This window comes from Bos indicus, chromosome 7 (genome assembly GCF_029378745.1).
Source record: "Bos indicus isolate NIAB-ARS_2022 breed Sahiwal x Tharparkar chromosome 7, NIAB-ARS_B.indTharparkar_mat_pri_1.0, whole genome shotgun sequence".
Classification (NCBI taxonomy): Eukaryota; Metazoa; Chordata; class Mammalia; order Artiodactyla; family Bovidae; genus Bos; species Bos indicus.
Window position 1 is genome coordinate 15,661,591 of NC_091766.1, and position 15,879 is coordinate 15,677,469.

Here is a 15,879-nt window from a genome sequence, read left to right on the forward strand (position 1 = left end):
GCATCACGTGGCCAAAGTATTGTAGTTTCAGCTTCAGTCCTTCCAAGTAACACAGGTACCATGTAACAAATTCATCAATACTGACTGCTACAAAGTAGCAAATGTAAGATGCCATTTCCCAAACAATTGGGTCCCTGGCCCATAGCAGCTGAAGTGGGCGGTGACGGTGAGTCAAGAAAGTAGTTCCTGCGACTGGCTGGGTCAGGCTGTTTGTGGGTCGATTTTAGTCAACTGAGAAGCCCAGAGGGGAACTAAGTGCATTGCTCTGCAGCTTTTGGTTCAGGGTGAGCATTTCGTTCTCAGCGTTCTTTAGCAGGAACAGGCTCTGAAATAATTCTGGAAGTTTTCTCCCATACGTACTTGCACAGATGTACAAAAGCACGGGTCCGGGGGTGTCCAAGGTGGCTGTGTTGGTGAGAGGGAAGGACTGGAAAAAATTTCTGTAGGCCCCAGCTAGGAGCTGGTGACACAAGGCAGAAAATCCGTGGCTGTCAAAAAGCAGGGCAATCTTCCTCTTAGGAATGTATCTTGTTTATTCTACAATCATTTCTGCATACATAGGAAATAAATGTGCAGGCTCATTTATGGCAGCATGATTTGAGGACAGCAAAATTATTGAAGGCATCTGGGCACTCCTTGGTAGACAGACAATGGGGCCAGGCACCCAGTGGGGCCTCTGTAGCAGCAGAAATAAGCTCCCTGGAGGGCCGGTGGGCAGATCTCCAGGTACAACGGACAGAAAGAGCAAATTGCAAAAGAAAACCTTTGCAGGTGCAGGAAATGCTTGTTTCTTGATTGTGGCGTTGGGTTTAGGACTGTGTGCCTTTGTCTAAACTTACTGAACTGCACACTTCTAAAATGTGTCCGTAAGAACTCAGTGAAGTTTATTTTAAAAAGAAAACAAAGTCAAAACCAAAAGAGCAAGGTTCAAGGACTTCCCTGGTGGTCCAGTGGTGAAGTCTGCATAGCCCCACTGCAGAGGCCCGGGTTTGATCCCCTGGTAGATCAGCTGGTAAAGAATCCACCTGCAATGCAGATGACCTCTGCATTGTTCGATTCCTGGGTCGGGAACTTCCCCTGGAGAAGGGATAGGCTACCCACTCCAGCATTCATGGGCTTCCCTGATGGCTCAGACGGTAAAGAATCCACCTGCAATGCGGGAGAACTGGTTCAATCCCTGAGTTGGGAAGATCCCCTGGAGGAGGGCATAGCAACCCACTCCAGTATTCTTGCCTGGAGAATCCCCATGGACAGAGGACACAGCTAAGCATAGCTCTTTGTCAAGAAAGACCCCGCATGCCTTGAGGAACAGCCAAAAAAATCAAACAGACAAAAACTAAAAAAGCAAGGTGCAGATAAATGGGAAAGGGGAGAAAAAAACATTCAGGTTTGCCTTTATTTGCACACAGAAATCCCCAAAGGAAGCCCAAGACATTTATAAAAATACTATTTCTTTTCTGGAAAGGTGGAGGAACAAACATGAGGTGGGTGAGATAGTTTTCCTTTCTACAAAGTTTAAATTTTAGAACTGTATGAATAGCACTGATCCCATATTGAAATGAGCAAAAAGGAATGTTCTGATACGAACATTTGACTTGTGGCTAGATAGAATGCATGCAGAGCTGCATGTATGTGGAGATGCTCTTTGTGACAAAGGGAAGTTTTTTTTTTTATTATGCAAGGAAAGCACACTGGAGGAGGAAGCTTGCTTCATTGTACCATTCTATTTGGTCTTTTTTAAAAAATTACTTTATTTGGCTGCATAGAGTCTTATTGAGGCACTCAGGATCTTGCTGGGTAGTTGTGCATGCAGACTTAGTTGCTCCACAGCATGGCGGGGTGGTCTGTTTCCCCAGCAGAGATCGAACCCATGTCCCCTGCACTGGAAAGCAGATTCTTCTTTTTTTAACTTTTTATTTTGAATCGGGGTATAGCCGGTTAACAATGTTGTGATAGTTTTAGATGAACAATGAAGGAACTCGGCCATACATATACATGTATCCATTTTCCCTTAAACTCCTCTCCCTTGCAGGCTGACATACAATATTGATCTGAGTTCCACAGTAGGTCTTTGTGGTTATCCACTTTAAATATAGTAGTGGGCACATGTCCATACCAAACTCCCTAACTATCCCTTCACTCCCGGCAACCATAAGTTCTTTTTCTAAGTCTGTGAATCTCTTTCTGTTTTGTAAGTTCATGTGTATTTTTTTTTTTTTTTTACACAATAAGGGATGTCATATAGTATTTCTCCTCATCTGAGTTAGGAAGGCAGATTCTTAACCACTGGACCACCAGGAATTTAAGTTCCTGTTTGGCCTTAAAATCATACTCATGGATGAGGCCAGTTGGTTACAGATGAGACTGACAGATGAAGGTGCACAGCAAGGATGGTGTGGGAGCCCCAACCTTTCCAACCCCAAGTATTGCATCTCACCAGGGAGGTAAGGAAAGAGATGCTCACAACACACATGTTCAGTCTTTGCAAGTTTTTCTTTTATTGTCTATTCAGCAGTGACAGAAGGATGCCTGATCCAGGGGAGAGCTCTGCCTCCCTCCCTCCTTGCCCCTCAATGCCCAGAACTCAGGCTGGGCGAGCCCGGTCACGGGGCCTGGCACTCTGGCCCGTACATGTGTCCATGTTTCTTTCAGGCACGGCATCTATGTCACAAGTTCCTCATCTGCCCTTCTCTTTCCTGCTCTGCCATCACACCACGGGCTCCTGAGAAAGCCTGCCCATGGGCAGGGGGAGTAGGGAGGGGGTGTGTGTGTGTCCCAGTGGGACCCACCCACCCACCAGCAGGGAGGCGCCTTCTCACTCAGGCCCCAGCGTGGAGCCCGCGGCGGTGCTGATGCTCGGACCTGGCTCGCCTCGGCAACCTGGTCTTGAAGAGGGACTTGCCCGAGGCTTCAATGTAAGTGACGCTCATCTCCTTGGGGCTGATCTCTACGTAGGCGAAGCCACCCAGTGAGTTCTCGGCCCCGTAGTGGAAGCGCAGGTAGCCGTTGGGGACCTTGCGCATGTGTTTCTTCGAGGGGTCCATGAAGTTCCCAGCCCCGCTCAACACGAAGCCCAAGCCATTCTCATCCTGAAGGTACTGTGGACAGAGGACACAGGGTCAGTGGAGCCCTCAGCCCCTCAGTTAGGTGGATTGTGGACTTGGTGCCCACCTGTCTTGGGTGCAGGGTCAGGTCTGTCCTTCACTGCAGAGTCACCTTGAGCAAGGAACATAATCCTGGCCCCCTACCCCTTGCCACTCCCGCCAAGCCTCCAGTTTCTTCACCTCTGGGAGCACATTGATCTGGGTAAGCAACTGGCAACAGGGACCCCTGGGAGGGCTTTTAGGGCACTTCAGGCTGTTTTCTGGTTAGCAAGCATAGAGTTTCAGGGATAGTGATAATTGAGAGGCCTCCAAACAGGAGGGGAACTCCCAGGTGGCTCAGTGGTAAAGAAGCTGCCTGCCAACGCAGGAGACACAGGAGATGGGGTTTGATCCCTGGGCTGGGAAGATCCCCTGGAGGAGGGCATGGCAACCCACTCCAGCATTCTTGCCCGGAGAATCCCATGGACAGACGAGCATCGCGGGCTATAGTCCATGGAGTTGCAAAGAGTCGGATACAACTGAGCACATACACACAAACAGGAGGAGCCCCAATGCCACCCCATGTGGCACGCTGGCCAGGCTGGGGACATCCTCCCCTACCAGGATCCCAGGCCACCCTCGGGACCCTCACCTGCAGGTTGTGGTCGTGGCCACACAGGTAGGCGGTGACCTTGTGCGCGGTCAGCAGTGGCAGCAGCTGCTTGACCAGGCAGTGGGTGGGCCCATGCTCGGCGATAGACCACACAGGGTAGTGGCCGGCCACCAGCACGTAGTCCTCCTTGGCTGCTGCCAGCTGCTTCTTGAGCCAGGCCAGCTGCGTGCGGGCCATCGCCAAGTTGCGGGGCCTCTCGGGCTGCTGGCTGGCAAAGTCGTCAGAGTTGCCGCACAGGGTCACAGTGTCCAGCATGAAGATGGCCACGGACACGTTGGACCGGGGGATCTTGAAGCGCAGGCGGTAGTAAGGGCTGGGGAACTTCCTGCGGATGGTACAGTGGAGACGCCCGGGGCTCAGCTCTGGCCAGTCGGCCTCTTTGCCCCACTGAGGGAGGCGGCTGGTGCAGGGTGGGAAGAAAAGGCAGGAGGGGGCAGGCTCACCAGCGCTTGGAGACCCTGGAGTAGGCGATCTGGGCTGAGACGTTCCCCAGATGGTCATGGTTGCCAGCCAGCACGTACCAGGGCACGGAGCGCAGCGGCGAGGCAGAGAACACATCCTCGAAGGTCTCCTGCAGCAGACAGAGAGAAGGGCAGCACCCACCCCAGGTTCAAGCAGCCTCTGGCTGCTCCCACCAACTCGGGGGCCAGGAACAAGGGAGAAGCTGTGCATGCTCAGTGTGTACAACCATCAGTGTTGCTCTGCCCTCTCTAGTAAAAGGTCTAGAGGCTTCTCCAAGCATTGCCTCCCCCCACCCCCACCACTCCAGTGGCACACACCTGAAACCTCTTGTCGTTGACATCCTGCACACCGCTGAAGTAGAAATTGTCTCCCAGGGACAGAACGAAGTCTGCGCCCAGGATCTGCACTGTCCTGGCAATCTCTTTGGCATTGGCCATTTCCCGGGCTGTGTAGAATGGGGCGTTGGGGACCCCTCCCCAGTCACCCACAGCGACGAAGCGCAACATGGGGGCGGGGGTGGTGGCGGCAGCAGCGGCAGCAGCCCGGGGGAGCACCAGCGAGGCTTGCAGGATGAGCAGCACCGTCCACATGTCCATCTGGGAGGGGAGAGACAGGCGTCTGGGGCTTGGGCAGCAGGCCACCCTGAGACCCCCCCACTGGCCCTGTTCTGGGAGGGGAAGAGACGGGCTCCCCCGCAGGGCTGGCTTGATGCCTGAGTTCCCAGGGCTTCAGGGCAAGAGCTGGCTGGGAGGGTCAGTGGGCGGGCAAGCAGGATCCAGCTGGCAGGGTGAGGAGGGCTGGGTTTGCAGGGGCCCAGCACTCACCCTGGAGGAGGCACAAGCCAGTTGCCTAGGGGCTCAGAGAGGCAGGTGAGCTCCAGGGCAGAGCGGCTGGGCACCGAGCCTTTATTTCCTGGGGGCGGAAATGGATCATTAGAGAGGATGAGGCAGTTTCTCCAGGAAACCTCCCCTCGGTTCCAGGAGCCCTCCCCTAGGGTCATGTGAGCCTGGGAGTTAGTTCCTCAGCGCTGGCCACGGGATCGAGGTGGGGTCTGGCACTCCAGGGCAGCCTGGGCTGCACGCACAGCCCCCGAGTTTGCCCAGGGGAGCGCGTCTGTGTCATGGGCCCTCGAGCGTGCACCGAGCTCTATCGGTGCACCCCTCCCAGCAGTCACCCACCCTGTGTCTGCGTCCTCAGTGGACGTGTTTGTCTGCCCATGTCTGGGTGTGTCTGCACTGATATCTGCGTGTAGCCAAGCGTGCCTACCTCGGTCACATGCCTGCTGTGTGCTTGTCCTATGTCCCCATGGCAGTGGACACTGAGCCGCCAGCAGGGCCCTGTGTGGCATGTCAGGGAGGCGTGCCTGAGTCCTCAAGTGGAACTGAGTGTGGGGGACGAGGACCGGTGTGTCCCTGCCTTGCGCCCCAGTCCAGCTGTGTGTGTGTGTTGTGTGTCTCAGCTGAGTTGTGGGTCCGGTGTGTGAGGTGTGTGTGACACATCCGGTGTGAGCCCCAATCCGAGGGTCACCCCCCTCCCCTAAACAGCAGGGGCCTCCGTTTCCAGGAAGTCCTGGCCGCATCTTCCCTTCCACCTCATGCCCCGCTTCCTGCAGGAGGAACCCAGGCAGGAGGGAGCTGGTGACCAGCCGTGTGACCACAGGCTTTTGACCCTCACGCCCTCGGCGGCTGCTCCTGAGGCCTGTCTGACCTGCCCCTCCCCTCCCTGCCTCCCTTCTCCCCGGCCCCATGGACCCATAGGCACTCACGATGGCTCGCTACAGGCCCTTGCGACGGTGGATGGGGGCTCCCATCCCCAGGCTTGAGGACACAGGCTGACTGCTTGCCCCCCCCAACTCCCGACCCCATAGCCCAGATAAACAGGAAGTGGGTCACGAGGTTAGGCGGAGACCACTCCCCCGGGTGGAGGCCTCCGGTCTACACCCGCTGGGCGGTCTCACCTGCATTCGGCGGGGCCCGGGGTCAAGGCCAGGCGCGGCTGAGCGAGCCGAGCTGCGGGAATGCTGGGCGCTCGCCGTCGGGGCTGCCCGGGCTTAAAGGACGCGGCGGCCGGGGGCGGCCCAGGTGATCCCCGGCGGCCGGAAGCGCTGGAGCCTGGACCTCCTGGACCTGCCGGCCGCACCCGGGGATCCTGCTGGGTCACCCCGCGTCACCACGCCTCCGGGGCGCAGGTAGCGCTTCTGTAACTGGGGGTGACGCACTGCACCCCGGAGGACAGCCCAAACCTGGCCGAGCTGCACTGCAGCTCGGGAGAGTGACTCGGGGTCCCGGTTTCCTTCCCTGCCCCCCACCCCACGCCGGCAGAATCTCCACCCTTGGGACCTACACACTTGGGGTGCCCAGGGCCCTCCTATCGCAGCGCTGGGTGGGGCGTCAGTCCTGGACTGCGGCCACCCTTGAGGGAGGAAGTCTGTCGTCTTCAACCTCAGTTTCCTGGTCTTTAAATTGTGCGTGAGGGCAGAGAGTTCAACCTTCCTTAGAGGTGCAAATAATTTATGTTGAAACACTCTCCAGGAGCTAGGACACGACCCTTCCCGCCTCCTTTTGAAGCTGGTGGTGGTTGTTCGGTCACTAAGTCCCACTCTTTGCAACCTTAGGGACTACAGCCTGCAGGCTCCTCTGTCCAGGGAATTTTTCAGGCAAGAAGACTGGAGTGGGTAGTCATTCCCTTCTCCAGAGGATCTTCTTGATGGAGAGATGGAACCCAAGGCTCTTTCCTCACCTGCATTGGCAAGTGGATTCTTAACCAACAGCACCACCTGGGAAACCCACTGTACAGAAAACCTGCCTAGAACTCTGCAGGTTTAAAAACGGCCCAGTCATGAAAAAGCAAGCTTTGAGGGACTGTGGGCTTCCCCGGTGCTGGCTCAGACCATAACGAATCTGCCTGCAGTGCAGAAAACCTGGGTTGGATCCTGGGTCAGGAAGATCCCCTGGAGAAGAGAATGGCTACCCACTCCAGTACTTTTGCCTGGAGAATTCCTTGGACGGAGGAGCCTGGCAGATTACAGTCCATGGGGTCTCTAAGAGTTGGGCACTACTGAGTGACTAACACGAACCACAGACTGGAGGAGCCCCAAGAAACGGGAGGACAAACTGAACATGGGGATCTTGGACCAGAAAAGGGGCACTCATGGAAAATCTGGTGACATTCAGAGTTTTGTGAATAGTAACACAACTCACAATCCTGGAGTGGTTACAGGTGTGACATGTACTGGACGCTAGTCATTGAGGCAACAGTGAGACGTATGTTGCAACTCTTTGCACTGTTTTTTAAATTTTTTTGGTGCAATTTTCCTGTAAATCTAAAGTTAGGCCAACATAAAAAAGTTGACTTTGAAAATAGACATGATCCAAGAAACTTAAACATTGATTCAACGTGCATTGAACACCTGCTGTATGCCCAGGAGGTGTACCCACCCCCCCCCCCCCCATAGACACAGCAGGGAACAAGACAGATCAGGAAAAACCTGCTCTGCTGGGCCCCAAGTGCTGGTGAAATTTATATTCTAGCTGTTAATTACTTTCCATTCTTTGGGGATGGGGTGGGACATTCTCTTTCCATTTTATACTTTCTGTGGTGTGTGCTGTGCTCAGTCACTCAGGCATGTTCAACTCTTTGGGACACCGGGGACTGTAGCCTGCCAGGCTCCTCTGTCCATGGGATTTCCTGGGCAAGAATACTGGAATGGGTTGCCATTTCTTATTCTAGGGGATCTTCCCAACCCAGGGATCGAACCCATGTCTCCTGCATCTCCTGCACTAGCAGCTGGATTCCTTACCACTGCGCCACCTGGGAAACCCATACTTTCTGTACTGTTTGGATTTTTGCTTGAAAAGTGCTTAGTTATTTTGCCAGTAGAATAAATGCAGACTTCCTCCTAACATATTTGCAGTCTGAGTGTAAACAGAAAACAAAGACCTCACTCCAGATTCAGGGAAGTGGTTGTTTTTCTGGGGAGACAGGGAAGGGAATGGAATTGGGGCTCAGGGATAAGGAGGGGTGTCCAGAAAAGGGGCTTCACATTTATCTCTACTGTTTCCTTTCACGAAAAAGGAAAACAAAATGATCGGAAGCAATTAGAATCCATTGTTAAATTTGCCTCTTCATGTAGCAGGTCTGGGTTGTTGGAAGGATTATCTTCTATTCTTTCTGTATTTTTTTGAGATCACACAAAACTATAATATTTGTTATCCTATCGTATTACATGGTCTTTGGAGAAACGTCGGAAAATACTGAAAAGCACAAGGGAGATGATTACACCAGTCTGCCTAGAGAGTCACTATTCAGTAATTTTTTTATTATTAATTTTGTCTGCCTACATTTTTCTTCTGAAGAATGGGATGCAATTGATAGCATTTTTTTGAGAGGCTTTGCTGTGTGACATGTGGGGATCTTAGTTCCTGGACCAGGGATCGAACCCATGCCCCCTGCAGTGGAAGCTCGGAGCCCTTCCTGGACCACCAGGGAAGTTCTATTGATACCATTTTTTGACCTTGTCAAATGTTAACATTTTCTGTATCTTTTAATTTTTTTGTTTTTTTTTAAAGGTTTTAAAATAACCTTTTCTTAAAGGTTTCTTAAAAGTTAACATGTACCTAAACATTTTTTTGTACCTTTTAAATAAAAAAAGCACAAAAGCACACGCATGTGAAAATAAGTCAGGCTTTGTGTGGAGTGTGTAATGAAACTTGCGACTCCTCAGTTAGGTCTTTCGGGTCACCTCTGGGGTTCTAAGCAAACTCCTCTCTGTTCACTCCAGGGAACCCAGACCTGGTTCTGATTGTCTGTGGAGGTGGATCAGGGTTTGGCCCTGAGCCTCCTTCCCCCTCCACTCCTGCCTTGCTTCCCAACAGCAACGTCAATCCCATGGCTGAGTTCCTCCCTGCCCTCCCCTGCCTGCTCTGCCGCAGCTCTGACCACTCTTCTGGCTTTCTCACCCTCCCTTCCTGGAACAGGAGCCCTCGCTCTGACCTCAGGGCCTTGGCGCTTGCTGTTCCATTTCCGTAGAAGATCCTTCCTTCTCCAGCTACCCCTGTGGCTGCCTCTCTACTGTATTGAAGTTCCTTTAACTCTTCTGAAAAGCACCCCTCCCACCCCCATCCCGAATCCCTCTTCTCCTGCTGTAGTTTTATCCATAGCCCTTATCACTGCCTGTTGAACCACACTCTGCTTATCTTGTTTTCAGTCTGTCTCCCCAGACGAATGAGGTCTGGGGCGATAAGAACTGTCTCAGTCGGTCGTGTTTGCTGCTATTTCTCTGGCATCTAGAATCTGGGGCCCACATGGCAACTGCTCAGGAATTATCAGTGGAAAAGTGGAAGAAGGGGACACCCTTGCACAACATATTTTTACCTCCAGTCTGAATGTGCAGTCTGCCCAAACCTTCCTGGTTTCACCTACCAGTAACCACCCCACTAACTACCAGGGCTTCCCTGGTGGCTCAGATGGTAAAGAATCTCCCTGCAATGCGGAAGACCTGGGTTTGATCCCTGGATTGGGAAGATCCCCTGGAGGAGGGCGTGGCAACCCCCTCCAGTACTCTTGCCTGGAGAATCTCCATGGACAGAGGAACCTGGAGGGCTGCAGTTCATGGGGTGGCAAAGAGTCGGACACGACTGAGCGACACAGCACAGCACAACCACCCCTTTACAGCTTGCTTCATCTAAACATTTATTTTTTGGCCAAGGTGCACAGCATGTGGGATCTTAGTTCCCCGACCAAGGATCAAACTCACACTCCCAGCGTTGGAAGCACATGGAGTCTTAACCAACTGGACCACGAGGGAATTCCCAAATGTTGTTGCTGTTTTTCATAATGCAGGACTCCTGGAAATACGTCACTGTTTGCATTTCCTTCCTGTCTGGGCCACAGGGCACAAGTCGCACCAAAGACAGTGTATTGGAGAAGACTCTTGAGAGTCCTGTGGATTTGATCCAGAGTCCTGGATCAAACCAGTCCATCCTAAAGGAAATCAACCCTGAATATTCATTGGAAGGACTGATGCTGAACTTGAAACTCCAATCCTTTGGCCACCTGATGTGAAGAGCTGACTCTCTGGAAAGACCCTGATGCTGGGAAAGATAGAAGGCAGGAGAAGGGGATGACAGAGGATGAGATGGTTGGATGGTGTCACTGACTCAATGGATATGAATCTGAGCAAATTCTGGGAGACAGTGAAGGCCAGGGAAGCCTGGCGTGCTGTAGTCAGTGGAGTTGCAAAGAGTTGGACATGACTTAGTGACCAAACAGCAAAACAAATTTCTACCTCAGGGCCTTTGCACCTGCTGTGCCTTCCTCTGGCGCACTCTCTGCCCACCTCCTTGTCCTTGAGTGCCTGACTTCAATGCCATACCACTTCCTCAAGCCTCCCGGACATCTGGACTCAACATACACCCCCATCACCTACTCCCAAGTCTCTAATCTGTCAAGTATCCTCCCACCCTCAGTCCAGGAATTCCCTCGAAAGCAGATCTGGGTGGACAAGAAATCTACGCCTGTTGGGGGAGAAGGGAGAATGGGGTTAACATTACTTCTGACAAGAACGAGTCAGTGGAGGGAGGAGTGCACCAGACTGATATGTGTGGTGAGGAGAGCCTGAGGTGGGAGGTTTCAGGAGGTGGAGATCAGGGGCTAAAAGGGTCCCAGGGACAAGGGTGTGGAGCCATGGAGTGTGGACTTGATTTGGAAGGCGATAGGTTTGGAGGATAGGGTCCAAGCTGTGTTTTTATAAGATCAATCTAGGAAAAAGCAAGTCACAGACAGATCTGTATCATCTGTTTCTCTGTATCTGTTTATATCTATCTGTATCCATTTAACTACTGCTATCTATCTATTTCTGGAGAAGGAAATGGCAACCCACTCCAGTATTCTTGCCTGGGAAATCCCATGGACAGAGGAACCTGGCGGGCTACAGTCCATGGGATGTCGAGAGTTTTATCTGTGAATGTGCGCATGCTCAGTCACTCTGTTGTGTTTGACTCTTTTGCGATCCCATGGACTGTAGCCTGCCAGGTTCCTCTGTCTGTGGGATTCTCAGACAGGAATACTGGATTGGGTTGCCATTTCCTTCTCCTGGGGATCTTACCAGAGCAGAGATGTCTCCTGCATGGCAGGCAGATTCTTCACCACTGAGCCACCAGGGAAGCCCATCTATCTACCTACCTATCTATTATTTATCACGCTATATCTTTAATAAGGGCTTCCCTGGTGGCTCAGTGGGTAAATAGTCTGCCTGCAGTGCAGGAAAGCTGTGTTCCATCCCTGGCTTGGGAAGATCACCTGGAGAAGGAAATGCCAACCCACTCCAGTATTCTTGCCTGGAGAATTCCATGTACAGAGGAGCCTGGTGGCTTCAGTCCATGGGGTCACAAAGAGTTGGACATGACTGAGTGACTAACACTTTCACACCTTTATATATACTTTTTTCTTTATTTATTTTATTGTGCCAGGTCTTACTTGCAGCATGTAGGATCTAGTTCCCTGACCAGGGCTCGAACCCAGGCCCCCTGTATTGGGAGTGTGGACTCTTAGCCACTGGACCACCAGGGAAGTCCCTGTCACACTGTATCTTGATAGAAAACTGCAAGCGCTTGGTTGCTGCTCACCAAGAAGAAATAATTCTGGTGCCCACAGGAACCAGTTTAAGAGCGGAATCTTCTGGAGATGGGTGCCTTGGGGAATTATTAACTTCTACCTTATTAATTTCTTTATTGAATTCATCTTTAAAAATGATAAGCTAATAAAGATTTTGTTTATTCAGGAAAGCAGCATTTACCTAAATAACCATTCTGATAAAACACAGACAATTGTTGATGGAAGGTGAGTCTACAGTGAGGGGGACCCTCACCCCCAACCTCAGGCAGATGGTATGTTCGAGTCAGCTCTCCAGGATAGCTGTTTGGAGGTGGCTGAGCCGTCTGCCTGAGTTCAGACTCCAGCTGCCCTGTTGTTAGTCAGCAGTGTGATGGTGGGCTGGGGCTTTACCTCTCTGTGCCTGGCTTTTTCATCTTTCACACAGGCGATGTTCAACACTGAGTGTCGTGTGCATCGCAAGTCCTGCCACATGGAACGTGCAGAAGAGGAACTTGTCCATAGCCAGCTCTTGCGATAAGCCGGCTGCCACTGTTTGTTATTATCCTCGTCACTATTGTGTGTATTATTGACTACAGCAGCGGCTTCCAGGTGGCCCTAGCGGTAAAGAACCTGCTTGCCAAAGCAGGAGACATGAGACCCAGGTTTGATCCCTGGGTCGGGAAAATACCCTGGTGGAGGGCATGGCAACCCACTCCAGTATTCTTGCCTGGAGAATCCCATGGACAGAGAAGCCTGGCGGGCTCTAGTCCATAGAGTTGCAAAGTCGGACACAACTGAAGCGACTAAGCACAAAGGGCAGTGGCAATTTGTATAAACCTACCATGTTTAAGGGACTTCCCTGGTGGCTCAGACGGTAAAGCATCTGTCTACAATGTGGGAGACCCAGGTTCAATCCCTGGGTTGGGAAGATCCCCTGGAGAAGGAAATGGCAATCCACTCCAGGACTATTGCCTGGAAAATCCCATGGACAGAGAAGCCTGGTAGGCTACAGCCCATGGGGTCCCAAAGAGTCGGACACGACTGAGCGACTTCACTTTCTTTCACTTTCACTCACCATGTTTAAGAGGCAGGAATGAGAGGTTAGGGGACCAACTCATGCCCATTTGCCTGAGGCTTTTCTGATTTAACACATGAAGTCCTACATCCCAGGAACTCCCTCAGTCTTGGGTAAGCCAGAAGTACAGTTGGTCACCCTAAGGGAGATCTTGGATCCCAGTGGTGAGATGGGGGAATCTCTGACAACCCCTAACTTTTGGGAACTCAATGCCAAGGAAGAAACTTAGGGAGAGGAACCATTCTGGGGGAACTGGACAAACCCAAGTGTGGATACATTGAGTGTGAGTGTCTTTTTGCTTGTCTGGGTGGGAGAAGACAGGTTTTCCTGTGAGGAACGCAGGACAGAGGTCCCAGCATCGTATTCTGAAATATTTCAAACACACAGCAAAGTTGAAAGAATTGTCCAGCAAACGCCCACACACCAGCTCCTAGGAACTGCAATTAACATTTGAATATATTTGCTGTAATATCTGGGAGCTTCCCAGGTGGCACTGGCAGTAAAGAACCTGGCTGCCAATGCAGGAGATGTAAGAGACATGGTTTTGATCCCTGGGTCGGGAACACCGCCATGAAGAATGAAATGGCAACTCACTCTAGTATTCTTGCCTGGAAAATTCCACGGACAGAGGAGACTGGTGGGCTATAGTCCATGGGGTCGCAAAGAGTCAGACACAACTGAAGCTACTTAGTACACTTTAATATCTACCTCACCATCCACTCACTCATCCATCTTACTTTTTACCTATTTTAATATGTTGGAGACTTCTGCACACTTCCCTGCCATGGTTTCAGTGCTTATACCATTAACTCAAGCTCGATACTGGCTTACAGTTCTTCTCTTTGATGTGAAATTTGCATACAATGATATGTACAAGTCTGAAGTGTACACTGGGTGAGTTCTGATAAACCTCAGCTACAACCACAGGGGAAATAACTTACTCATCTCCCACGAGATTCAAAACAAAAAATAAAAGTAAATGGAGGCAGCTCAGGTTCTGCTGCTTGCAAAGCTCTGTGACCTGGAGAGAGTGTCTTAACCTTTCTGGGCCCCAGTTTCTCCTCTTCAAAATGGGGAGAGTAAGGGTACCTGTCTGAGATTTGATTGTGGTTGTTGTGGGTACTGAATGGGTGAATCTGTATAGAGATACTGTGGAGTGCCTGGCATGTAAGAAGTGCCTTGAAAAACACTTATGATATTACCCAGTTGGAACAGCGAAAGCAATTACAGTTGGTGGAAAAAGAAATAAAGAGGTAAGTATATTGCAGGAAAATTTCAAAGATGGCCAACAGAGGAACCTAAGCATCGAATTTACCCTGGTGTGGAAGGCAGGTGGAAGGAAAGGGACTGTGTGGATGCTAAGTCCCTTCAGGTTCTTTGAGGCCCCATGGGCTGTAGCCCACGTCTGTCCATGGAATTCTCCAGGCAAGAATATGGAAGTGGGTTGCCATTCCCTTCTACAGGGGTCTTCCCAACCCAGGGATGGAACCCTGGTCTCCTGTAATGTGGGAGGATTCTTTACTGTCTGAGCCACCAAGGAAGCCCAAGGAAATGGAGGTTTTGAGCTAAATCTTTGTGACCTCATGGACTGCCTGCCGGGCTCTTCTGTCCATGGAATTCTCTAGGGCAAGAATACTGGAGTGGGTTGCTATGTCCTTCTCCAACTGATTTTCCCAATCCAGGTTTCGAACCCAGGTCTCCTGCATTACAGGCAGATTCTTTACTGTGTGAGCCACTAGGGAAGCCCAATCCTGACCCACCACCACAGGAAATCAGCAGGTGGGGGCTGTATGCACTTGTGAATGACTAGAGGGAGAGAAGCATTGTGATAACAAAGTGATATGAGGGCTTTCCTGGTGGCTCAGTAAAGAGTCCACTTGCCAATGCAGGAGACACAAGTTGGATCCCCGATCCAGGAAGATCCCACATGCCACGGAGCAACTAAGCCTGTGTGCCACAAAACTGTTGAGCCTGTGCTCTAGAGCCTGGGAGCCGCAAGCACTGAGTCCATGTGCTGCAGCTACTGAAGCCCTCATGCCCTAGAGCCCATGCTCCGAAACAAGAGAAGCCACCGCAATGAGAAGCCAGCACATTACAACTAGAGAGTAGCCCTGCTTGAAGCACCTAGAGAAAAGCCCATGCAGCATCGAAGACCCAGCACAGCCAACAATAAATAAATAAACATTAAAAAAGTGATAATCTGACTGACTTTAGAAGAATTATCAGAATGTTTAAAAGGACATTTTAAACCCTTGTATATGTTTAATTTTAGATTTGTAACAGCTGCTAAGGATTTCAGACGCATTTGGTTGGTGGAGGCATTTAAAATGAAAGAATTAAAATATACTACGTTGTATAAATGTTATCTACAATATTTAAGAGATTTCAATTCACTGCACTTCTGAATGGACTCAAAGATGCATTCACTGACCTCTTTGAAAATGATAGTCCGCTTTGACAGGTGTATAAGTAACATGATAGCTATCCTTGGAACCGAACACTTAACGGAAACTCTTGTTTCTAAAGGTATGATTTAAGTTATATGTTTACAAAGTGACCACAAAGATGGGTTTTTCTAGGGATCAAAGCTGCCCCAAATCAAACACTGTTGTGAGTTTGATTTGAGGAACCCAAAAGCCAGTGTGGCTGGAGCAGATGGAACAAGGGGAAAAGTGGGAGGAAACGAAGATGCGGTGTGGTGGGGTTTGCGGGCTGCAGGGAAGAGAGATTCCCCCAGTGAGGTGGGCGCCAAGGAGAATTCGGAGCAGAGGTGAAACTAATAGGTTTTGCGTAACTTCCACCAGCTGCTGGGCTGCGAGACACAGCTACTTGGTGGGTATGGCAGGTGGGAGAAAACCGGATCGTGGTGGTTTCCCCAAAACCCATTTTTAAAAAGCCCGAAGTCTTGACCTCGGAAGCTCGCGTGATCCCCTGCAGCCGCCAGAACGCCAGGCGCCTTTCTCAGACTTTTGACCTTGACACTACTGCCCCCG

The 15,879-nt window shown here is 51.1% G+C and overlaps 1 protein-coding gene across 2 annotated transcripts; it reads right to left on the bottom strand.

Moving 5' to 3' along the window:
- Nucleotides 1–2,474: 2,474 nt before the first annotated feature.
- ACP5 (acid phosphatase 5, tartrate resistant) lies at nucleotides 2,475–6,389 on the bottom strand. 2 transcript variants are annotated; one of them, XM_019964220.2, is made up of 6 exons: nucleotides 6,176–6,389; nucleotides 5,043–5,130; nucleotides 4,536–4,814; nucleotides 4,200–4,327; nucleotides 3,736–4,081; nucleotides 2,475–3,098 (listed from the first exon to the last, which is right to left on the bottom strand). In XM_019964220.2, exons 3-6 carry the CDS (start codon nucleotides 4,812–4,814, stop codon nucleotides 2,820–2,822), a joined length of 1,032 nt encoding a protein of 343 aa, XP_019819779.2. In that variant the 5' UTR covers nucleotides 5,043–5,130; nucleotides 6,176–6,389; the 3' UTR covers nucleotides 2,475–2,819. The 2 variants fall into 2 exon arrangements, with proteins under 2 accessions (XP_019819779.2, XP_019819778.2); XM_019964219.2 differs by lacking the exon at nucleotides 6,176–6,389 and adding an exon at nucleotides 5,984–6,108.
- Nucleotides 6,390–15,879: the final 9,490 nt, after the last annotated feature.